We start from the raw sequence: 24,124 nt of genomic DNA, 5'->3' as shown, positions 1-24,124 counted from the left end.
TTGGGTGGCTTTGTAGAGGCCCGGCGGGGTGCCGCGGGGTGATCGCCCCCGGGCCCGGGGCCGGCCCGTTCACCGGGCGGGAACGGGACCGCAGCGGGCCGGTCCCTGGCCCGGCGTGTCCGCGGCACCGGGCGGAGGGGCCGGAGCCAGCACTGCTGCCCGCCGCGCCACTACGGGCCTTGAGCCAACGCGCGAAATGGCGGCGGCACCGGCGGCCAATTAGCGCCCGCGGGCGCCAGGCGCAGGCGCGGCCGCTGTCGCGAGCGGTCCTGGGAGTCGTAGTTCTCCATTCGGAGTGTCCGTGGCCCCATTTCCCCCCAGAAGCGCGGCGGGGCCCGGCCCGGCTGTCCCCGCGTCTCACACGCGGCCGCTCCCCGCGGGCGGTCCGGCTCCCTCCGGGGACAGACACGGCCGCGCCACGGGCGGCTCCCAACACGAGCGCCCGTCCCGCCTGCGGCCACAGAGAGATTCTCGCCGCCGCTCCGGTTCCGCCCGGCCGGCAGGGGCCGCGCGCCGCTCGGTGGCGGCGGCGGGGGCGGGGCCGGGCGGCGGCGGAAGCGGCGGCGGCGGGGACGGGCCGGGCTGGGACGGGCGGAGCGTCCTGAGGCTCCCGAGGCTCCCGCCGCCCCCGCTGCACGTCCCGCCGCCCGCACACCGGGGCCCCCGCCGCCACCGGGCCAGGCACCGGCACCGGCACCATGTCGGTGGCGGGGCTGAAGAAGCAGTTCTACAAAGCGACTCAGGTGAGACGCCGCGCAGCCCGCCGCCGTTGGCCCTTACCGGATCGGAGAAGCCGGCCCGGCCGTGCCCGGTCCCCTCCCGGCATCCCGGTGCGGGGCCTCCCCCGGTTCCGCCCGGTGTCCCGGTCCCGTATCGCCGGGTTCTCCGTGTGCCGTCCCGGTGATCCCGGGCCCGGGAGCCCTCGGGCAGCCCGGGCTCGGCGCTGCCGTTCTCCCGCCGGCACCGGGCCCGGGACAAACCCCTCCGCCGGGGACCGGGGCGCGGGTGACGCGGTGGGGTCACTTGGGCGGCGAGTCCCCCTTCCCAAAAGCCGCACAGCCGGGCCGGAGCCGGCCCCGGGACGGGCGGGATCGCCGGGGAGGGCCGGGGCCGCCGGTAACCGGCCTCGGGCTCTTGTGGGGCCGGTGGGAGAGCCCCGGGCGCGGGGGAAAGGCCCCGGGGGGGTCGGAAAAAGCCCCTCGGGGTCGGGAATTGCGGCCGGGGGTTGTGTGCCGTCCTTGGGGCTCTTCCCCCGAATTCCCCGTCCCCAAGGCCGGGCCGGGCTGGCCTTGGGGCAGCCGGGGATAGGGGAAAGGGTGGGATGGGATGGAATCTTTCAGGTCTCTTCCAACCCGAAGCATTCCACAATTCCGTGTGGGAATCGGCCTCAAACAAGGTTCATGAACACCTTTCCCCTCAGCCTCCAGTGAGGGGTGGCCATTCCCAATCCCCCCGAGCAGAATTACCCTTCCCACCGCTTCCTGTTAACAGTTGTGAGGTTTTCTTAGTGCCTTTTGGGAACGAGTCAGGAATCACAAATCCCCCCCCCCCCCGCTGCTGCTTTCCTGCCCCTGCTTTAAATTCCAGATAAATTTGGCACGGATCGTGTTTTCCATCGCTGAGTTTCAACCCTTTCGGCTCATCCCACCCCTGTGTGCGACGTGTGTCACCTCCTTCCTCAGCTCCGCTTCCCCAAATCCATTTTATTTACCCAGCAAAGCAAAATAACAAATCCCTGAAGTCACCCCCCACCCCTTTTCCCACCAAGCCCACTGGAGGATGGCGAGGTGAGGTTTTTTCACCACTTCCAGGGGGAAAGGTCGTGCTGGGAGCTCGCTGTGGGAGGATTTTGCCGGCCCGGGATGTGCCGTGCTGGTGTCAGGAGGTGAAAACCCTCCGGTGACTCAGGACCAACGTGTTCCCGAACCCAAAAATATCATTTTAAACCCCTGATGAAACTGGGATTTTTTGGAGGAATCACGAATTCTGCCAGAGGTGCTGCCACCCCCTTGCAGTGCTCCGGGGACAGAGATGTCTGTGATTTAGAGATGCTCTGACTGGAAACTGGAAGTCACTGGTTCCAGTTTGGCCGTTTTTTTTGTCTCCTCTTCCCTTTCCCCCTTTTCTTCCCTTTCCCCCCTCTGGTCCCGCTCAGCCCTTGGCTGAAGGAGGGGGAGGATTAGTTATTTTTTGGCTCCCTTCAAACCCATCAAACGCTGCCAAAGCCCAACATGTGGAAGATCTTTCCTAAAATGTTACGTTTTGTTCCACTTCTGTCCTTAATGGAAGGAGAGCGGGGCCAGGAGCGGGGCGTGCAGGGACCCCGGGGGCTTTGGGATCCCTGTAGGATCCAGAGGGAGCAGGGCTTGGCTCCTGGGCCTCATCCCATGTGATTCCTCCAAGCCCACGTCTCCCCTGGGTGAGGCAGCCGGGCGCCCACACGCAGGAGAGAGCCCGGAGTATCCTAGAAAAAAAAAAAAAAGAAATAAAAATCTGAGTCGTGCTGGCAAATGCTGCGGGTGGGGAGCAGCTCCAGAGTGCGTCCAGAACAGGTTCTGCCTGTTCGCTGCGAACTGTTCTCTAAAAAAATCAGGAAAGCTGGAGGAAACGTTGTGAGGAAGGGGGAGAAGCAGCAGCAGCGTGGAGCTGGGAGCGGGGTGGGAAGTCCCTGCCTGCTCCAAGGTTTCGTCTGGAATTCCCAGGGACCTCCTGCTGCAGAAACAGCTTCCTTTGCACCCTTTGGGTTTTCTACAAACTGATGTAAATCCTAAAATCCTGCAAGTCTCCTGTAAATCCTAAAATCCTGCAGTGGGCAGGACGGGCTGCTGTTCCCAGGGAGTCCCGAGGGAACGCCGGGGGTGTCACCAGGGCTGGGTGATCCCGGGAATCCTGCCTGGCTCGGGCTCACCTGGCAGCAGGAGCCGCCTGGGAGCTCTCCGGGGACCGAGGGATGAATCCAGGGTTGGTGTGAGGTCCCTTTGCGGAGCCCACGGGTGTGGGATCCCGGCACAGCTGCTGGGGGTGCTGCCCCTGGGTCACGGGAGGGTTTGACTTGGAGGAGACCTCACAGCTCATCTCCCTCCACCCCTGGCAGTGCCCAGGGCCAGGCGGGACACTTGGAGTGTCCTGGGTCAGTGGGAGGTGTCCCTGCCATGGCTGGGGTGGGACGGGATGGGATCAAGGTCCCTTCCAACCCCAGCCGGTCTGGGGCTCAGCCGCGGGCGCTGCCGTCACCCCAGACTGGATTGACGTGCTCCCAGCGCCTGTGTGAGCCGAGCCTGAACCCCGCCAGGCCTGCCTGGGCCCAGGGGCCCAGCCACCTTCTCCTCCACGTCCAGACGGGCAAAAGGCAAGTGCTGATTAAAACTCAGCCGCCCTCGACGCACACGCGTTTCCCGGAGTTTGGTGACAGCTCCCGAGGCTCCCAGAGGTGTTTTTGACCATGAGTAGCCCCTTTGCTCCCAGGCCGGCAGGGAATGCTCTCCGTGCTCCAGGAGCTTCCCCAGGTGCTGCTGCGGCTCCTGCTCCGAGCTGAGCGCGGGAGTGTGCCCCAGAGCCGGTGAGGGCGCAGCGTGCCTCCAGCGCTGGGGGCATTTCCCCTTTTCTCTGGCCTTTGTGGTCGCTGCTCCTGGAGCTGCCGCTCTGGGATTTCCTTCACTTCCCCCCGGGTTTCCTCTCTTCCCTCCCCAGCCGAGGTTCTCTCTGCGGTGACTTTGCTGCTCGGCTCTCGAATGCGGGAGCACGTCTCAAATGTGGGGTTTTTCCTTCCCTTTCTCAGGTGAACCTTCCAAAAGCTCTTTTTTTGCCTTTTGCTGTTCGTTTTGGGTGTTGTGATATTAGCTCAGCCCTGCTCCCGTTGGCCTCTCCAGGCTTTCTCTTGGAGGCGGGAGGTGTCTCTGGGATGGTTTGGGGTGGAAGGGACCTTAAGGCTCATCCCATTCCATGGGCAGGGACAGCTCCCACCATCCCAGAGTGCTCCAAGCCCCGTCCGGCCTTGGGCTCTTCCAGGGCTGGGGCAGCCACAGCATCTTTGGGAGGCTGTGCCAGCACCCCGTGAGCAGAGCGGGGAGCAGGGAATTCCTGTGGGAGGGATTTGGCAGCCTCGGGCTCCGCGCTCCTTGTCTGCACACGGGAATTTGGACTGCGGAGTCGAGGGATTTTGCTGATTCCTGCCAGCCTGGAGCCTCCTGCCAACCTCTGTCCCACGGCACCTGATGTTTCTGTGTTAACATTAACCTGGGCTGCATTCCCCTGCGTTTATCTTTCCGCGTTAATCCGGGATCCATCCCAAGGCGTCCTCCCCTGGCTGCCGGCAGCTGGGGGTGTGTTTGCAGACCCACGGGGAAAAGGAGGCTCGGGGGGGACCTCATTCCTCTGCACAGCTCCCTCCTGCCAGGGAACGAGTGACAGCAGGGAGGGAACGGCCTCAGCCAGGCTGAAATATGATATTCATGCAAATTTTTTTTCCATGGAAAAGGTTGTCAGGCGTAGGAACAGGGCAGCGGTGGCGTCCCCATCCCTGGAGTGTTCAAACAGCGTGTGGATGCTCACCTGGGGACACAGTGGTGGGCCTGGGACTGGGCTCAGTGCTCTTCGAGCTCTTTTCCAGCCCTCCCCATTCCATGGTTCCACGTGTGGCGGACGGAAAGCGGAGGCTGAGTGTCCCCAAACCTCTTGGGGACAGGGATGAGGTGCCAGCGCATCCCCTCAGGCTTGGCTGATGCTACTGGGCACTCCCAGAGGTGCCTCTGCCGCATCCAGGGGAAAACCTGCAGCCAGGCTGTTGTCCTGTGGATTCCCTCTCCTTTTCCTGGGTGATCTGGCATCAGACCCCAGCCCTGTGTTGGCTCATGAATCATTGTTGGAGCTGAGCAGCCCCAGAACCAAGCAGGTTTCATTGTTCCGGGATTGTTTCCTATAAATTGGCTTCCCCCCCCCCCCCGCCCCCCCCTTTAAGGTTCTTTTTGCAGCCCTGGCAGGAACGGGAGCTCCCATTCCTGGAAGGCAGAGGCAGAAAACAGAGCTGGGGAACTCCAGCCCTCCATATCCTGCTCCGTGGGCTCCCCTTGCCGTGCCTGGTGTCAGCCAGGGAAAGTGTTATCCTGTTCGTGCAGCTGCGGGAATCTGGGATGGGGGAAGGATCCGTGACTCAGGCCCGGGGGGGTCATGTGGCCCCGGGATGCTGGATCCACGTCACCCGCCTGAAATCCTGGATTCATCCAGCTGATGGCTCCTGGATGCGGCAGGAGGAAATCCTTCCTCCCCCTTTTCCCTGCCACTGCTCTCCTCCTGGGAAAGAGCAAAACGGGGGTGAGCTCAGGCAGCCTGCCTTGTAAAAGCTGATTCATTTCTTCAGCACTTGTTTTTCTTTCCCTTCTTCCTCCTCCTCTCTCTCTCTCCCCCATCCCTGCATATGGCAGTGCCTTTTGCCAGGGCCACCAGCCCCATCCCTGTGGGAATTCCGGGGGCTGGGGAGGGAGCGGGGCAGCTCCTGCTGCCTGAGGCTGCACAAATCCCAAAATCCAGCCTGTCCCTGGGGAGGGAATTGTGTCTGCTGGGATGCGAGGGGCTGCTGCTGCTGCTGCCCCTCCCGGGGCAGGCTGCTCCCCAGGCACGATGGGGAACTGCTGAGAAGCCCAGAAATAAAATAAATCCCTAATCCCTGGAAGGTTTGGGCTGTGTAATTCCAGCTGAACTCGTTCACACGGAAACCCAGCGCTGCACCCCGGCCCTGCTGGTGTTTCATAAGCCCTGAGGTCGCTGTCCCTGCCCCTCGCCAGCCTTCAGTGCAGGGTTGATCCAGCCTGGGATGTGCTGCCCCAGTGGGGGCAGGCAGGAGGCTGATCCTGTCCTGCTCCCCCTGAGCTGGGCCCTGTCCCAGCCTCCCTCCCTGGATCAGATGGGAAAGATCCCATTCATGGGGCTGGGAAAGCCCCACAGCATCCCAGAGCTTCCCTTTTCCTCAGCTGCTCTGTGGTGGGACTCAGGGCGGGATTCGGCCCACCTCGGCCTCTCCCCGTCATTATAAAAGTGATAATTAGTATTTTTTTACAGATTTCCCGTCCCCCTCAGCGGCTGGCAGGAAGGGGCCGTGCCTGGCCCAGACTCAGGGCTGAGGCAGTGCCGGGGGTTCCTCTCCTGGTTTTTGGGGTGCCTGGAGGTGCCCGAGCTCCTGCTCCTCTCCCAGTGGATGGAGAATCCATCAGGATTGCTCCAAGAAAAGCCTGTGACCCCCCTCCCAGCCTTGCCACCAATAGCTAATTAATAGAACCGGTCCTTTTAAAGCCACTGGGAATTTTTAGGATCTCCTAATGCCTGGCTATTAATAAAGTTCACGGTGCTGTCGCTAATTAAATTGCTTCTCTGCTACAAAGGGGAAAAAAAAAAAATAAAAGATGAGTTAAACATCTCCATAATGAAATTCTGTCTTTGAGACAGAAGGTTAAATTTGCATGATTAAAGCTTTAAAGGGCTTTTCCTAATTGAGAAAATGCTTCATAATTCATCGTAGAGCCTGAAAACCCGGCTGCACCCCCTGGCTGGGCCAGGCTGTTCTCCAGTGATAATTTATTAACCACTTTCCTGACCAAATCTCGTTTGGCATCCCACAATTAGCTGCGTTTAAACTTGATTTTGCCACTTCCACGATGAAAAAGGCAGAAAAACAATTCCCTACACCCGAAGCAAACCCACTGCAGGAGCAGGTGCTGGGGTGGTTTTTATTCCCTGATTTTCTTCCCTGGATTAGGAACCATCTCGTTGGCTGTGTCCGTGGTTCCCAGGGAGCTGGGGCAGCACAAATCCGGGGTGCCAGTTGTTGGAGGAGCTCTTGTCCCAGTAAAGCTCCTCCTGGTTGTGCTGGGGCAGTCCTAAAGGGCAAAGGCTCCAGCCTGGGATAAATCACCATCCAAAAGTCATCTCCCAGGATTTCTGGGCCGCCTCTGGCTCTGCCTGCAGGGCGGGAAGGTCACGGTGATGCCACGTGCTGGGGAGATGTATCCCATTTAAACCATTCCAAAACCAGTCTTAGTGTGCAGTGAGGAAAAAAAACAAACTGATTCAGCAGCACCTTGGATGGGCTGGAAGCTGAAAGTCCCTGGAGAAGCTGACAGGGTCCCTGGGGAAGCTGAAAGTCCCTGGAGAAGCTGACAGAGTCCCTGGGGAGGCAGGGGCAGGAGGGTCACAGTGATGCCAAGTGCTGGGGGGTGGGATTTTATCCCATTTATCCCATTTTATCCCATTTAAACCATTCCAAAACGAGTCTCAGTGCGCAGTGAGGGAAAAATCGGATTCAGCAGCACCTTGGATGGGCTGGAAGCTGACAGGGTCCCTGGGAAGGGGATTCCTGGTGCAGGAGTTTGATCCGGCAGCCTTAGGGATGCTGGGGCCGCTCGTCCCCGCTCTCCCTTTCCTTAGGATGCCGTGCCCTGCCCCGATAGCCGCGGAGCTTTTCCTAGAATTCAAAGCCGCCGGGGAAAGGGGTGTTGGCAGCATCCTCGGCCGTTTGTGTCCCCTTTGATGTCTGTGCACGCCGTGTGGAACGTGCTCTGCTCGGGCCAGGAGCAGGACCTTGCCTTCCTTTGGGTGTTCTTGGTTCTCCCTGGTGGCTGCAGAGCCGTGTCCAAGCGGCTCTCCGTGTCCCCAGCTCGCTGTGTCCCGCCAGCCCGGCTCGCTCCCTTCATCCTGCGCATCCAGAGGTTTTCTGGCTCCTTCCCAGCTCCTCCTCTGTATCCTTGCTTTGGGGATCCCAGCAGTGCCCTGCACCTCAGGGAGGTGGTTTTTCCAGGTGTCTTACACCCTCCACTCCCTCCTTTCCCCCTTGTTTTTCGGGAAATGCCTCGGAGCACCGAGCGGGCCGACCCTCCCAGTGCCGACTGCAGGACAAGGCTGCTGCCCGCTCCTCCTGAAGCTTTGCAGCTGGGAGCAAACAAGGATTGCAGTTCCTGGGAGGCACCTTCAGTGCTCTGCGGTTTTCTGTCCCACCTCAGGAGCAGCTCCAAGTCCCCAGGGCCAGGAGCCTTTGCCCCCCTGGGTGCTGCCCAGGGATGATGGCTCAGCAGCTCTGGAGACGCTGGGCTGTGATTCCCTGGGACAGGACACGGGGACGCGGCTCAGGAAGTCTGGCTGCGAGGCCAGAATTCCACGTTTCCCCTCAGTTTAGTGACCTTCCTCTCAATTGCTGGAGCCACTGGGAGTGTGTGAGGGGCAATCATTGCTGGGAGAGAGGAGCTGCTGCTGCTTCCCTACACGTTTGTGTTTTCCCTGGAACTTGACCTAATTCCATGATTTTATTTTTAATTTTTTTTCCCCCAGCTGAATAGAAATCGTGTCTGGTTTGGTTCAGGGCGTGTGAGAAATAATAACAGGAGAAAAGAGGATGCAATGGCTGTTGGGAGGTGCCAACACCCATTCCAGGACTCCTATGGAAACCTTCATCCCTTGGGATGGGTCTGCTCTGGGCTCGGGCCCTCTGTCTCCTGCTGGAAAAAGGAGCTGGCCCCGATGAGCAGGAGCCTGGTGAGCAGGGGTCACGGGCAGGGTGTGAGCTCTGCCCCGCAGCCCGGGAGAGGAGGAATTCCCGAAGCCGGGAAGGAGCAGGTGCACTGCGGAGCATCCTCGGGGCGCCCCGGGCTGGCCCGGCGCTGCTGAAATCCCGCGTCTGCCTTTAATTCCCGCTGTCCTCATTCCTGCAGCCCATCTGCTGGATGGAGATGAGTCACCCGGCGCCGAGGAGGAGGAGGAGGAGGAGGAGGAGGAGGGCTGGCAGGTGGCTCCTGCAGAGCCGCCGCCTGTGCAGCTCTTCCCCGCGCTGTCCGTAGGATAAGATTACGCCCCGAGGTCACCGGGAAGCTTTTCCTCCTCACAGGGAAGGGAAGGAGCTGTTCATTGTTCCAGGCTGACCTTCCTGCTCCAGATCCAGGAATTCCTGCGGCGCTTGGGGAGGGGAGAGCTCCCGGTCTCAGCTGCTGAGGGGGTGGGAAGCCCGGGGTGTGCCCAGCCACGTTTTCCCTCTGCACGTGTCTGGGGGCGGCCGGGCACCTCGGGTGCCTTGGCACGGGTCTTTCCCAGGGCAGCAATTCCCTGGTTCCGTCGTGGGGCTCATCCCTGGCGTGCCGGGCTCAGCCAGGACTGGGAGATGGGAATGGGGGAAACGCAGGGACGGAGCTGCAGGAGAGGGCTGGGAGCTGGGTGACAGAGGGGAGATGCTCCTGGGAGCTGTCTGTCCGGAGGATCAGACACTGGAGAGGCCGGTGGAGCGTCCCCAGGCCGGTCAGAGCCATGGGGGTGACTTTGGGAACCAGCAGCAGGGTGTGCTCGGAGGGGCGGGAGCCCGAGAGCTCCGGCTGCTCTTCCTCCTCCTCCGGTTTGCCAGGAGGGGATATGAGGAATCCCGGGATCACAGGCTGGTTTGGGTTGGAAGGGACCTTGGAGGTCATGGATTCCCACCCTTGGACCATCCCAGGCTGCTCCATCCCCATCCAGCCTGGCCTTGGGCACTGCCGGGGATGGGGCAGCCACTGGGAACTTGGGAATGTGCTGGAGGTGATTGTTCCTCCCCTGCTCAGCACAATGAACACTGGGATCTGTTTTCCTCTGCTCAAAGTAGGTCAGGAGTTGCTCAGATCCGTGTGAGCTGTGCTGTGGGTGTGCCCAGCTCACCCCAGCCCGGCCTGCTTGCTGCTCCAGGGGTGGCACCAGGGCTGGATCTTGGGATGGGCTGAGCCGGGATCCAGGGATGGGCTGAGCCCAGCAGGGCTGGATCCTGGGATGGGCTGAGCTGGGATCCTGGGATGGGCTGAGCCAGGATCCCAGGATGGGCTGAGCTGGGATCCTGGGATGGGCTGAGCTGGGATCCAGGGATGGGCTGAGCTGGGATCCTGGGATGGGCTGAGCCCAGCAGGGCTGGATCCAGGGATGGGCTGAGCCGGGATCCAGGGATGGGCTGAGCTGGGATCCCGGGATGGGCTGAGCTGGGATCCCGGGATGGGCTGAGCTGAGATCCAGGGATAAGCTGAGCTGGGATCCCGGGATAAGCTGAGCTGGGATCCCGGGATGGGCTGAGCCCAGCAGGGCTGGATCCCGGGATGGGCTGAGCTGGGATCCCAGGATGGGCTGAGCCCAGCAAAGCTGGATCCCAGGATGGCCCAGGACACCTGCCAGGACCAGCTGGTCCTGCCGGGAGCCTCCGTGGCAGCAGAGCCGAGTGGGGCTCTCCAGGAGAAGCCCCAGGCTTTTCCAGGGGCTGCAGCTGGGCTGGTGTGTTTCTCCAGGAGGTTTGTCCAGTTTGTCCCACTGGCCGAGTGCCTGAAGCCCTTTGCTGGGCTCCCAGGCCCAAACGCACGCACGGCGCTGGGGAGGGTCGCGTTGGCTCCGCGGGGTGATGGGCATGACCCAAAACGAAGCTGAGTGCCGGGGAGTCACGCCCTGCTGAGCTGGGGACGTGCTGCTGCCTCTGTTTAGGTCTTACAGAGCATCCCACAAATGCGTGCCGTGGGGCACCAGCCATCCCAGCCAACCCTTAACTCCTTCTCCTCCGTGTGTGTGCCGAGCTTTGGGGGTTCAGAACATTCCCAGCCCTTGTTCCCTGGGTTTGTGGGCTGCCTTTCCCCCCCGTTTGCTCTCCTGTGGGTTTGTTTTTGTATTTCTTGAGGGCGTCTTGCCGTTGGGAGGGTGGAGAGGAGGAAGAGGAAGGCTTTGATACCCCAGAGTCTGCAGGAAAAAAGGTTTTCAGTCGGCTGTAGGGAACTGTTTTGATTGCAAGGATGGCAAATGTTTGATGTGTTATAAATAGGGCTGACTGCGGTGGAAAAAAAGAAAGCGAGTTTAAAAAAAAAACCACTCTCATTTTTTTTTTGGGTTTCTCTTGGTGTGTTTTGCTTGTTTGAGGCTGAGGGAATTAGGGATAATTTTCCGTTTTAAAATATTTAAAGGCTGGAGAGCAAAATATTAAAACGAGGCCTGTGAAATCCCGTGGGGAAGCTGGTGATGAGCAGAAAATAACACGGGCTTGGGCTCCCTCATCCCTGAGCTGGGCAGATGAGCCCTGCAGGGTGGATGTGCTGGAATCTGCCCTTCTCCAGCTCTCCAGGAGCTCCTCGACTCGGGGGAGGTTTGGCTGCTGGCACCTTCCCAGGTTTATCAGGGATTTTGCTGATGGTGCAGCCCAAAAAACCACCTGGAGTTTGTTTTTTTCTCCACATCTGTCCCACCTCTGCAGCTGGCCTGATGCAGGAATTCCCCAGCTGGGACTGCCCAACTCTGCTCCCCGAATCTCTCCGTGCTCCTGAATTCACATCCCAGGCGGACTCCAGGGAGCTGGGAGCAGCATTCCCGGGTTCCTCCCCCGGCCCGGCTGCCAGGAGGGTCCCTGTGCATCCCTCTGTGCACACACGGCATTCCTGCCTCTCCCCGGCCCCACGGCAGCTTGTTCCGACATTCCAACTCTTCCATCCCCCGGGATCTGCCCCCACGGGGGGTTTGGGCCCGGGGGTCATTCCCATTCCCATGGCCCTGCTCAGGAATCTGCAGGAATCCCCCCTGAGCTCCAGGATGGGGCTGGGGAGCGTGGCTGGAGCAGCCTGGGGTGGAATCCCTCTGGGTTGTGTCCAATCCCTCTGGATGAGCTCTCCCCAGGACCAGCCTGGCCGGATGCCGAGCTCAGGGAACGCTCCCCTGCGCCCCAGGGATCCCAGGCACCTCCCTGTGCTCCCATCTCAGGTTGGAGCTGTGAAAAACGCTCCAGCTTTTCAAAATGTCTAAGTTTAATAAAAATTAAAAATAGACAATTAGGAGACATAAGAGCAAACAGTTCCAGCTGGGGTGCCTCAGCAGAAAGCACACACCTCTCTCTTTCAATTACTTGTTTTTAAGGATTGCTGTTTTACATATTCAGTAGATATTAAAACATTCTTTTCAGTTTCAGGTATCACAAATCATCTTATCTGATAGATTTATTTGTGAGCGGCTCCACTCTGTCTTGGTAACATGGGTCCTGGCTGGTTTTATTTTGATAAAAACCCAGAAATCCAACAGCCTTGCTGCAGGGCTGTGAGGTGATCACCTCTCCCCCATAATTTTTGGCTTCGGTCAGTCCAGAGGTCACAAAGAAAAAAACCCCGTCCTCTTACCACTCACATTGTGTCACAATCAGAAAACACGCCCAAGCGATTCGAGAAAATCCCTTTTCGTAATTCCATTAACAGAACATAACACGGCACAGCCGCCAAAAGCCAGCTTTACACTGTGCATTTACACCGGAGCTCTCTGGGGCAGCTGGGAGCCCAATCCTTTGGGTTACACGCGCCTGGAAGTGAGGGAGCCCTCAGCCCTCCCCTCGCTCCGCGTGGGTGGGATCGCAGGTGGAATCGCCGGGAGCCGGTTGATCTGCCCTGGCCGTGCCGCCCAGCTGCAGCGCCCTGCGCCAATATTTGCTCTGGGACGTGTTTGGCCCCAGGCTCCCGGGCTGAACCCTTGGCTGTGCCCCGTCCGCAGAGCAGGGAGGCCAGGCTTGTTCTGCTCCTCCGCTCCCTGGGAATGTTGGGGTTGGTTTTTAACCATTCCCACATTCCCAGCCTGGCCCTCGGCAGAGGTTAGATCCCAGCCGGGGGAACGGGTGGATCCCAAACCTTCTCCTGGCTGCTGAAGAAATGAAAATGCAGGAGAATTGTCAGCACATCCTCCAAAAGAGCCCCATAGCTGCTTCCTGGGGGAAGGGCCGCTGGAATCCGCAGCACCAGCGTTCTTCCAGCTGCCTTCCAGTTCCCTTGAGGCAGGCAGTGTATGGATAAACCCTTCCTTCCTTCCTTCCTTCCTTCCTTCCTTCCTTCCTTCCTTCCTTCCTTCCTTCCTTCCTTCCTTCCTTCCTTCCTTCCTTCCTTCCTTCCGTGCACCGTGTGCCGCTTGGGGAGTTTGGCTCCGGGTTAACCAAGGAGCCGGTGGCTGCGCCTCCAGGCTCGTGTCTGGGGTCTGTGTGGGTTTGTCTCCCCTCCCGAGGGGTTTGGGAGCGTGGGGATGTGGGGACGGAGCCCCGCTCCTCCTCTCCCCCTGCGCTGATGCCTCCCAGTTTAATTAGAGCCAGCAGGGACAGAACCTCCATCTTATTATTCCCTCCCAGCAGGGCAGCAGCAGCGTTTCTTGGACGTCAAAAGGAGGATTAAATTAGCCTGGAAATGAGGGGGGGTTTGCCTCCTTCCCTTCTCCGGGCTCTCCGGAGGGTGTGGAGCCTCGGGAATCGCTGTGGTGATGGATTCTGGGCCCCTCGGAGCAGAGCCCTGGCAGGGCTTGTTCACAGCTTCCCAGGCCACAAATCCCGGGGGAAAAGTGGGATTGGAGCTGCCTGGGGTGGCTGCTCCCTTCCCAGGTGTGTTGGGGAGCAGAGCAGGCTTCTGGAGGTGTGACTTCGGTGGAAGGGATCCCGTTGTGGCTCGGGTGGCAGCTGGGGCAGAGCTGTGCCCTGCCGAGCTTGTCCTGGCAGGCCTGGAGCAGCTCCTGGGATGTTCTCCAGGCTCGAGAGAGAAGCGTGCCTGCCCAGCCCGGGGCTGGGGCGTGTGCTGCCAGCCCAGCAGGGCAGCAGGCGGCCGGGGAAAGCAGGAAATCACACTCGGATGGGTTCTCCGCCTGCAGGCACCTGGGCCGTGCTGATACCCCTGGAGCTGCTTCCAGGGGCTGGCCGGACGTGGAGCAGGGATCGGGGATGGGGGAGCAGGGATTGGCCAGCCTGGCTCGCTCTGGCTGTGTCCCAAGTCCCTTTTCAGAGGATTAAAGCAGGGGACTGAAATCCAGAGCTGGGCAAACCAGGAGAGCTTCCCTTCCCCTTCCTCTTCCCCTTCCCCTTCCCCTTCCCCTTCCCCTCCCCTTCCCCTTCCCCTTCCCCTCCCCTCCCCTCCCCTCCCCTGGTTCGATGTCTCTGAAGGTGGATGATTCCCCACAGGGATCCCTCCCCCTCTTCCTCAGAGAACATCCAGCCCCATTTTGTATCCCCGTGGGAGCTGGAGTGTTCCAGAGGAAGAAAGCCTCGATAAAAATCAAATATTTGATGTTGGAGTAAACAAACCCGATTGTTCCTTCAGATCTGGAGTTTTCAGTGCAGACAGGAGGAATCCTGGCAGTGCCCCGGGGCCGCCGTGGAGCCCTGGGAGCCCGTGCCAGGTTTCCCAGACCACTTTGGATGTCTGGATGGGGAATTTGCTGTTGCATGGGGCAAAACAATCACTATCTGCTCCTCACGGCTCCTGGCAGGAGGGTGCAGCCAGGTGGGGGTCGGGCTCTGCTCCCAGGGAACAGCAGGACCAGAGGAAACGGCCTCAAGCTGCACCAGGGAAGGTTGAGGTTGGAAATCAGGGAAAATTTGTTCATGGGAAAGGATGGCCAGGCATTGGCACAGCTGCCCAGAGCAGTGGCGGAGTCCCCAGCCCTGGAGGTGTCCAGAGAACACGTGGACGTGGCACTTGGGGCGGGGGTTAGAGGTGAACACAGTCAGACTCAATGGCCTTGGAGGTCTTTTCCACCCTCAGCCATTCCTGATTCCAGTTGTGGCCAATTCCCGTGTCCTGCGTCCCCAGGCACTGCTGCTCCCCTCATGCCCCTGCCCGGGCTGCAGGGAAGGGACCCTTTGGGTGGGTAAACCAGGTCTCTGGTCACCTGGGCAGGTGACGGAGCTGATCAGGGGCTGGGGCTGGTCTTGGGCCGAGGGATCCCCTCCAGATCCTGCTGAGACCTTCGCACACGGTGAGCCCTGACTCCCCAGCTGCTCGAACATCCCAAGAACTCCATCCCCTGGTGCCAGCTGCTGCAGCAGAGGCGGAGTGGTGGCTCTGGCCTCCCTGGGCTGTTCTGTGCCGACTGTGTTCGTTCCCTGTTTAACTTGGATTCTGCCGTGTGTGGAACGGAGCCCTTGGCTCCAAACGGAGCTGAGAGACGCCCGTGCTGCTTGTTTCCTGCAGCAGGAGCTGTGGGCTGGGATTTGGGGAGCTGGGGAGCTCCTGGTGACAGAGGAACATCCTGGCTGAGCTGAGCTTTGGGTGCTCGGGGATGTTTGGGGGGGACTTTTTGAGGGGCGTTGGGCTGTTCCCGTCACCTCTGTCTCTCGCAGGTGCTGTGAGGACCATCCCTGTTCCCTTTCCCTCCCGGGGGATTCCTCCACGAGGGGGGAAGGTTCAGTCAGTGCCTGACCCTCCTCCCTCGTCCTCTCTCCGCAGCTGGTCAGCGAGAAGGTTGGAGGGGCCGAGGGGACCAAGTTGGACGATGACTTCAAGGAGATGGAGAAGGTGAGTGGGGGCCCAGAGGAATCGCCCAGATCACCCCGTGGCTCCCGTGGGGTTGGCTGGACCCCTGGGCTGACCCTCACGGGGCTCTGGTCTCTCCTGCAGAAAGTGGACCTGACCAGCAAGGCCGTCACAGAAGTCCTGACCAGAACCATAGAGTACCTCCAGCCCAACCCAGGTGAGGGCCTGGACCTCCCTGTGCCCTTCCCAGGGAAACAGGGACATCAGGCAGGTCCCTCGTGCTCCGCCTTTGGATCAGCTGGAGCTCTGGGCACCCCTCTTGCCCTGAATCCAGGCTGCTGAGCAGGAGCAGAGCGGATGCAGCCTTTGCTCAGACCCCGAGGCCCTGAGGGGACCCGTTTTTCTCGGAATGTCCAGGAAAAGTGTTTCTGGGCTGGGAAGGGGCGGCTGGCTCTGTCAGCCCTGCATCCTTCCAGGCAGCTGCTCCAGGGAGCACTCCAGGGACCCTGGGAGGGCTGGGGAAACTCCTTTGGCCTTCCTTGGCCCTGCCGTGGGGAGCTATTTTTGCTTTGTGTCTTGGAAAAGAACCTTTTCTCGCAGCGAGGGATATTTCTGGGGGATGGAAACAATGGAGCCTCTTGGCTCGGGGTGTAGCAGGAGGGGAGGAAAAATAAAAAAACCAACAACCCCAGTTGGCAGCAGCTGAGGGCTGCAGGGAGTGCAGGGGGGCAGAGGCTGAGGCGTTTGTGTGGCAGCTTCCAGAGCCAAGCTGGTCATGCTGAACACCATGTCCAAGATCCGCGGGCAGGTGAAGAACCCCGGGTACCCCCAGTCCGAGGGGCTGCTGGGGGAGTGCATGATCCGCTACGGGAAGGAGCTGGGAGAGGATTCCAACTTCGGTGAGTGTCCCCCGGGGCTGGGGCGGGCTGGGGGAGGCTTGGAATTCCCTCCCGAGGTGTCACTCGGAATTCCGGAAGGGTTTTGGCTGAAACCAAACCGAACTGAACAGTGTGGAGGGGCTTAAAAGGGGTTCAGAAACTTCCAGAACGAGCAGATTCCAAGGGAAAGGGAGGAGGTTTAGGGTTAGATTGGAAAAACTTCCCGCCTGTGAGGGGGTGAGCCCCTGGCACACAGTGCCCAGAGAAGCTGTGGCTGCCCCTGCATCCCTGGAAGTGTCCAAGGCCAGGCTGGAGCAGGCTGGGATAATGGGAGGTGGGACTGGATGGACTTTAAGGTCCTTCCATCCCAATCCATTCTGTCATTCTGTGATCCCAGGTATCCTGGATCTCAATCCACTTTCTTACTAAACGCTGAGATAAATCTGCATGTAAAATAAAAACCTTCCCTCTAAACGGAACGGCGAGATTGGGAGTTTCACACAGCTCCTGAGGATCCCTTCCGGCCCAAACCTTGCCGTGATTCCGTGGGGAGGCTGTAGCCAAGGAATCTTGTGGCGTGGCTGTTCCCTGTGGCCACGTGTGAGTGGCGGGGAGGAGGAGGTGCAGCCTTTGCTGACATCAGTTTTAATCCCCTGGAACCTCGGCCGGCGCACGTGATGCTCCCGGGGCAGCACAGCTGGCTCTGCCAGGGCAGGGAGGAGCTGCCTGGCCTCAGGAAAATTAAAAACCTCTGGCTGCTTTGGGGACTGACAGAGGATTTTGGAGATCCTCCCTGGCCAGCTCAGAGCTCTGCATCACTCCTGGCTCTCAGGGACTGAGGAGAGCAAGAGAAGGAAGCTTTTAGGAGCACACACTGAACTCTATTTCCTTAATGGCCTCCTTAAAGCAGCGTTGAGGACTCCATCCCTCCCTTCCAGGTTTTTCAGAGTTATTACAATTGAAATAACACTTCTGCTCTATTGATTTTTCCATCTGGACAGTGGAGAGATGTTTTCCCTTGACCCTCTCTCTCACTCGTGTGTTTTCCTGTGTTCACGCACTGCTCAAACCATTGTTTTGCCAAAGCTGCCCAGGGATAAAAAAAAAAAAATCATCCCTAAATGTTTCCTCTGCACTAAAAAGCCAGCACTGAATATGCTTTGCTGCAAGTCTGCCTGGCTGAAGCGTCGGAGTGGCCAGAGCCTTAGGAAAGGATGGAACTGAACAGGTTTCAGTGGGTGCCTCCGAGCTTGGAGCAACCTGGGACAGTGGGAGGTGGGACTGGATGGGCTTTCGGTCCTTCCAGCCCAAACCATTCCATGATTCCGGGGTGCACAGCGGCTTCCTGCAGCCCCTGGGCTGTGTTTAATTCCCCCTCCCCTGCCCTGTTCCCGCTGCTCTCCCCGCAGGGGACGCGCTCCTCGACGCCGGCGAGTCCATGAAGCGCCTGGCAGAGGTGAAGGACTCGCTGGACATCGAGGTCAAACAAAACTTCATTGATCCCCTGCAGAACCTGTGTGACAAAGACCTGAAGGAGATCCAGGTAAACACACCCCCCCGCCGTGGTTTCCTCTCCTCTCCCTGCTCTCCGGGCTCTGGGGCTGCTGGTGCACGGAGCCGCCTGCTCTGGAGTGGGGGGGACCAGGGGCTGGCAGGAATTGCCTGCACTCTGTGTGTTCTCTCCCTCCAGACTCTCTGGTATTTCCTCCCTGCTCAGCGCTGCTCCTGCTGCTCCTGAGCAGCCCAAAAGGCTGGATGCAGGTTGGAATGGTTCTCCGTTTGCCATGTTTGATGGAGGGTGCCCTGGGAACACATCCCAACACCCTCTCTGGGCTCGCTGAGTTGGGCTCTTCGTGCTGTGAGCTCCCAGATGGGATGAACTTGGGCTCCAAGCTCCCCTCAGCTCTCAGCATCCCAAGGAGCCCTCCGGGGTCTCACTGGGACGACAGGGAGCTCAGCAGCTCCTGTGTGCTGCACACAGTCAAGCCCAGGCTTTGGAGCAGGATCCATCCCAACCTCCAGTTCTGTCAGTGCTGTCCTGGGTGAAACAACCGCCAAGTGCTGCCTCAGTGCCTGTCTGTACCCCGGTTCCCCGGGGCTGCTTTAAACAGCCCTGAGATCCAGGAGTGCAGTGCCCAGAGCCCACATTCTGCTGTCCTGAGATCCCTGCAGCTCCTGCGGAGCTCAGAGGAGCAGCGCAGCTCCTCACCTTCCCCAAAGGCTTCTGTGGGGAGCAGCCCTGCAGCCTTTTCCTCAGTGCAAAGGGTGTGGAACCATTCCCCCGTCACACCCTGGGGCCTCTCTCCCACCTGCAGCAAAAGTGGGAGCCACGGGAGATCAGGTGTCTGACACCAGTGAGCCCGGCCTGTAACTGGAGCTGCCCTCCCAAGCCTCTGGCTTTTCCCTCTTCCCTCTTCTCTCCATCCTCCCCCAGCACCACCTGAAGAAGCTGGAGGGGCGGCGCCTGGACTTCGACTACAAGAAGAAGCGGCAGGGGAAGATCCCGGACGAGGAGCTCCGGCAGGCCATGGAGAAGTTTGAGGAGTCCAAGGAAGTGGCGGAGACCAGCATGCACAACCTCCTGGAGACAGATGTGAGTGTGGGAGCGCAGGGCTGGGGGCGTTCCGTGGCCCTGGGGTGCGATCTCCTGGGGGAGACACTGATTACACACCCGTTTCCTCTTGTCCCGAGGGTGGTTCTGCTCCGGGAAAGCCCAGAGCTGGGTGAGGTGACAGGCCTTTCCTCAGCCCTGCCCCAGCTCCTGGCCAGAGCAGAGCCCGTGCCTGGCCCCAGACAGCCTCTCAGGGGGATCAGTTTGGGAGGTTTCACAGCTGGGAAGGCTTTGGGAAGGATTTCCCAGCTGGCAAACCCGGAGTGGCAGGAAATGGGCTCTGTCCTGCTCAGCCTCAGCCAAAGCTCCCCCTGGGCTCCCCCTGGCCCAGTGCAGCCCCGGGGCCCGTGCAGGAGGCTCCAGGGGCTGATCCCAGCCTGCTTCGTGCCCAGATCGAGCAGGTGAGCCAGCTGTCAGCCCTGGTGGACGCCCAGCTGGATTACCACAGGCAGGCCGTGCAGATCCTGGACGAGCTCGCCGAGAAGCTCAAGCGCAGGTGAGTCCTGGGCTGCTCCCAGGGATCCCTGTGGCTCCTCTGGAGACACCTGGGTCCCCCTTGGAATCACAGAGTGCAGCCGTGGATGGGGCTGGAAGGGAGCTCATGGAGCAGGGACACCTTCCACTGGCCCAGGTTGCTGGCAGCCCTGCCCAACCTGGCCCTGAAGAAGCCAATTCCTTTGGCTGTTCCAGCTGGGATTTGAATTCAGTTGGGTGTCTGATGCAGCCCAAATCCTGGCTGAGGAAGGCTGGTCCCACCCACCTCTCCTTCCTCTTCCTCCCCACTCTGGGGGGATCTGGCAGTGCTGCTGCTCTTCCCTGCTGGGGGAAGCTGCGGAGTGGATCCCGCGCCTGCTCTGAGCTGGGAGGAGCTGGGAGGATCCTGCCAAGCCCGAGCTTTCAAACTACAGCACGAGTGTCCTCTGCTGGCCTGAATTCCTGAGCATTCCAGAGCAATGGGATCCCTGGGACAGCAATTCCTGGGATGTGTGGGCCCTCTCCAAGGGCAGATCCCAAACCCTGGGCAAGGAGGGGCTTGTACAAATGCCTGTCTCCACACCCCTGCCTGCAGCCCCCGGGAGGATTAACACCCTGCTGATCCCACCCTGTCCCATCCCTTGCTGCCCTTGCCCACGTCCCCTCTCCCTGTCCCAGGATGAGGGAGGCCTCCTCGCGCCCCAAGCGGGAATACAAACCCAAGCCCAGGGAGAGCTACGACTTCAGGGACACCGACCAGTCCAACGGGGGCTTCTCCTGCAACCCCACCCCCAAAGTCTCAGGTAAGGCTGTGCCAGGTGTTTGCTCTGCCTCTGGAGCGGCCTCCCAGGGGAGGAGGGCAGCTGCTCTGCCTGCACAGGACGTTCCCGGGTCTGCTGGATGCTCCTGTGGCTCTGGGAAGCCTCGGGAATGCCTCCAGATCGGCTTCTTTCCTCCTGGGAGCCAGGAGCCTTCGCTGTGTTGGCTTTGGGGATGTGCCAGAGGGGTCTCCAGCCTGGGCCTCTCGCTGCCAGTGCCAGACAGGAAAACTGACGCCTCCCTCCCTCCTCGTCTTCCATCCCTCCGCATCCCTCCCTCCCCGATCCCGGCGGGTTCCTAACAGCATGGGGGCCCTGCTGTTCCTCCTGGCAGCTCCCTGGGGGCCCTGCCTGTCCCCGTGTCCCCGTGGGTTTAAGCATGTCTCTCTTTTGTTTGGAAGCAGCTTCCGCCTCTTTCCGGTCGGACAAGCCGTCCCGGGCCTCCGTCAGGAGTATCCGTGAGTTTCCTCCCTGTGCACTGCTCCGTGTGTGGCCTCCCCTCCCGTCCCTCCTGCCTGCTCCTCCCTGCTGCTGCTGCTGCTCCCTGGAGCTGCTCATCCCTCCGTGCTGAGCCCTGAATTAACCCCAGCCACGCTCCCGTGGGATTTTCCACCCCAAAAAACCCGGGGCCTGGCTCACCCGGAGGAGCTGCAGCAGCTCCCAGCACCCAGGCAAGTCCTGATCCGTGGGGATCAGGGGCTTTCCCAGGAGAGATCAGACACCTCCAGCATTTCCCTGTTCTTACCAGCTCCCAGCCTGGATCTCTCCCACTCCTGCTCCCTGTGTCCCTGTGGAAGGCTGGAGGGAGGAGGCAGAGCCTCAGCTCACGCAGTTTGTGGTCCCTGCAGGGCCTCACAGGGGTTGTGGGGTGCTCTGGGGTCTGCGGTTCCTCCCGCAGGACCTTGGGATCCCGGAGCTGGGCTGGGGCTTGGAGCTGTTGTGCTGGGAAGGAGCAGGGCCGTGGTGGTGGGACCGGCCTGGCGGTTTGGGGAGTTCCCTCAAACCCGTCCTCGTCTGGCTGCTGCTTGTGGGGATTTCTGAGGGCTCCTCTCGTGCTGTGGGTCCTGGAATCATGGAATGGTTTGGGTTGGGAGGGACCTTCAAGGCCCATCTCATCCCACCCCAGCTGTGGGCAGGGACATCCTGGGCTGTCCCAGGCTGCTCCGAGCCCCGTCCAGCCTGGCTTTTTTTGGGTGTTTTGGTTATTTTGGACGCTTCCAGGGATATTCAGCAGCTGGATGTGCTGGCTGTCCTTGCTGCGATTCCCAAATTCCCATGGTGGGGAGGGCTGGGGGTCCCTGGAGGTCTCTCTCTGCTCTGTCCCTTCCCACTGGGATTCTCCCAGCTCCAGAGCTGAGCCCCCAGGATGCATCCCACAGAAATTCCCTTTGCAGCCCAAAGGTGATGCTTCAGTCCTGGAGCTGAGCTGGCAGAATGAGACTTCGGGCTTCTCCCGAGTTTTGGGGGGCTGCTCATGGGTTTGGAGCCCCGTGGCCGGGGAAGCAGCTGCTGTCCTGTCCCTCCTTCCGCCCCAGGTGTGGGGTGACCCCTCCAGAGTCCCCCTCCGTGTCCCACCCCACCACTGAGCTGCAGGGCAGCTTCTCCCCTCTCCAGAGGGGCAAGTGGCTCGTCCGTGGTCCGGCTGGGGCTGGAGTGCAGAAGTCCCGGCGGGAGCAGCTCGCGGCGTGTTGGAGGCAGATGTGTGCTGGGACGGGGCTGGAGAGGGAAGACGGCCACCCGAGGGACGCGGTGGCGGCAGCGCTGCCCGTGCAGGCGGGTGCAGAGCCCGTGGCAGCGGACCCCGGCGCCGGGGCAGAGTCTGGGGTCGTGCTGACGCGTCCCCGCTGTCCCCACAGCCCCCCTGGACCAGCCCTGCTGCAAAGCCCTCTACGACTTCGAGCCCGAGAACGACGGCGAGCTGGGCTTCAAGGAGGGCGACATCATCACCCTGACCAACCAGATCGACGAGAACTGGTACGAGGGGATGATCCACGGCCAGTCCGGCTTCTTCCCGCTCAACTACGTGGAAGTGCTGGTCCCGCTACCTCAGTGAAACGGCGCCGGCCCCGCCCCGAGTGTCCCCGGCTCCGTGCCGGCCCCGCCGCCCTCCCCGCTCCCCTCGGGGCCGGGCGCCACCAGGGAACAAACGAGAAGGGTCCCGCGGCCCCTTCCCCCGTCAGTTCGCTTCTTTGCTTCTTTTTTTCCTTTTTTTTCTTTTTTTTTTTTCTTTTTTCTTTTTTTTTGTCCGTCGGTGCTTGAACTTTGGTACTTTGTGCGCCCCCAGCCCCTGTCCCTGTCCTTGTCCCTGTCCTTGTCCTTGTCTCTCCCCACTTCCTGTTTTTCCTTTGGGTCCAGTGCCCAGATGACCCAGGTAGGACAGCGGGGATGTGTCCTGGGCACAGGGATGTGGCAGTGACAGGGCAGGGATGTGTCCTGGACACACAGAGGTGGCAGTGACAGGGCAGGGATGTGTCCTGGGCACTCGGCCCCAGGGCAGGGCAGCCCCAGCCCCACCTCCCGCCCCAGTCCCTGTCCCCAGGGATCCCCGGTGTCCCTGCGGGGTCCTGGGGGATCAGGGGAGGGGAGCCGGGGCACAGCAACACTAAAACACCCGGAGAACACTAAGGCAGCCCTGCGGGGCAGGTGCTGGGCCCTGCCCGGGGCTCTGGGAGCCGTCCCTGCCCGTCCTGCAGGGCCAGCGGGGGTGTCCCCTCCCCACAGCGCTCGGCCCCCGGGGGGGGCTGCTCCTTCTGCCCGCGGCTTTTCCCTGCACCTCAGGCTTTTCCTGCTACAAACTCTCCCAGGTTTGACTCAGGACCACCTGGAAGGGGAGAGGAGGAGCTGGGCCACAGTGTCCCTGTGGTGGGGCAGAGGTGGTGGCTCCCCTGCCCAGGGCTCTGCACCTTTCCCCTCCCCGAGGATCCCTCCTGTGGGGCTCACCTGGCCCCCAGGTGCCTTCCCTGCGCCCCACCCTGCCCACAGCCCCCCCCCGGGGACAACACGCCCCCGTGCCCCCTGACTGCCGGGAGCAGGGGTGGTTCATCTCGGTGTCCCTTGTGCCACCCCTCGCCCTCAGCTGTCCTGGTCCTGGCTGGGATTTGGCTGCAGAGCTCGCCGTGGTTCTTCCTGCCGACAGAAGCGGTTTGTGCCCCTCCTGGGGCTGGGACAGACCCTGGCCCCGCTCTGGGAGCGCCGGGGCTGTGTGGGGGCTGTGCTGCAGCTCCCCTGCCCCTGCTGCCCCCGGCTCTGTCAGGGTCTGTCCCCGTGTGCGTGACCCCGGCCCCAGGGGGGCACAGGGCAGCCCCCGGCTGCCAGCAGGGCAGGGGGGACCGCGGACCCTTCCCGCTGTCCCCTCCCGGGTGGGACCAGGGCCACGGCCCGGGGACACCGGCGTCCCCTCGGGGGCATTGAAACGCGTTCTGTCAGCTGGGACAACTCGCTACGTCTGTTTTTTGTTTCGTTTCGGGGTTGTTTGTTTTTTGGGTTTGTTTGGGGGTTTTTTTGTTTGTTTTTTTTTTTTTTTTTGTAATGGTTTCTCCTGGTTTTTAAGGGGGAAAAAAAAAAAAAAGAAATGATGACCCAACCCACAATTCTTGACTTGTATCTCTGAACGAAAGTATTAAATGTTTTCTTCTTTCTAAGGGCTGCGTCGTGGAATTCGGGGAGTGGTTTGGGTTGGATGGGGCCCGGAAGGTCACGGGCAGGGACACCTTGGACTGTCCCTGGTGCTCCAAGGGCAGGGACACTTCCCACTGTCCCTGGTGCTCCAAGCTGCCCTTGGACACTTCCAGGGCTCCCGGGGCAGCCACAGCCCCTCCGGGCACACTGTGCCAGCGCCTGCCCACCCTCCCGGGGAGGAATTTCCTCACACATCCCCTTGGCCCAGCCCAGGGCAGGATGTCCCCAAGCGGAGCCCGCGGCTCAGGAACTGCTCTTTAATCGAACTACCACTTCCACAATCCGCTGACCCAGAGGCTCCCCCACCGGCACGGCCGCTCCCGGGGCCGGCGGGAGCTGCGGGAGTTGCGGGAACGGCCCCGCAGCGGGCCCGGTGAGCCCCGCAGCACGCCCGGTGAGCCCCGCACCGCGCCCGGTGAGCCCCGCACCGCGCCCGGTGAG

The 24,124-nt window shown here is 61.0% G+C and overlaps 1 protein-coding gene across 3 annotated transcripts; it reads left to right on the top strand.

The window, feature by feature from the left end:
- Positions 1-573: 573 nt before the first annotated feature.
- On the top strand, positions 574-23,646 carry SH3GL1 (SH3 domain containing GRB2 like 1, endophilin A2). Of its 3 annotated transcripts, none has more exons than XM_066205748.1 (10): positions 574-743; positions 15,198-15,266; positions 15,369-15,441; positions 15,980-16,123; positions 17,512-17,645; positions 18,537-18,695; positions 19,106-19,209; positions 19,866-19,990; positions 20,410-20,463; positions 21,862-23,646. In XM_066205748.1, the coding sequence occupies exons 1-10, from the start codon at positions 699-701 to the stop codon at positions 22,056-22,058; spliced, it is 1,104 nt and encodes a 367-aa protein (XP_066061845.1). In that variant the 5' UTR covers positions 574-698; the 3' UTR covers positions 22,059-23,646. The 3 variants fall into 3 exon arrangements, with proteins under 3 accessions (XP_066061845.1, XP_066061844.1, XP_066061846.1); XM_066205747.1 differs by having other exon boundaries at positions 20,407-20,463; XM_066205749.1 differs by lacking the exon at positions 20,410-20,463.
- Positions 23,647-24,124: the final 478 nt, after the last annotated feature.

This window comes from Chamaea fasciata, unplaced genomic scaffold (genome assembly GCF_029207755.1).
Source record: "Chamaea fasciata isolate MVZ Bird 193981 ecotype frontalis unplaced genomic scaffold, bChaFas1.0.hap1 SCAF_28, whole genome shotgun sequence".
NCBI classification, from domain to species: Eukaryota; Metazoa; Chordata; class Aves; order Passeriformes; family Sylviidae; genus Chamaea; species Chamaea fasciata.
The sequence above is the reverse complement of the archived record's forward strand: the minus strand, read 5'-3'. Positions and strand labels throughout refer to the sequence as shown.

Excerpts from the sequence above, each read along its gene's own strand:
- SH3GL1 (XM_066205747.1), top strand. The coding sequence starts at position 699 with ATGTCGGTGGCGGGGCTGAAGAAGCAGTTCTACAAAGCGACTCAG. Across the intron at positions 744-15,197 it reads AGTTCTACAAAGCGACTCAG|CTGGTCAGCGAGAAGGTTGG; the intron begins GTGAGACGCCGC and ends CTCTCTCCGCAG. Across the intron at positions 15,442-15,979 it reads GTACCTCCAGCCCAACCCAG|CTTCCAGAGCCAAGCTGGTC; the intron begins GTGAGGGCCTGG and ends TTTGTGTGGCAG.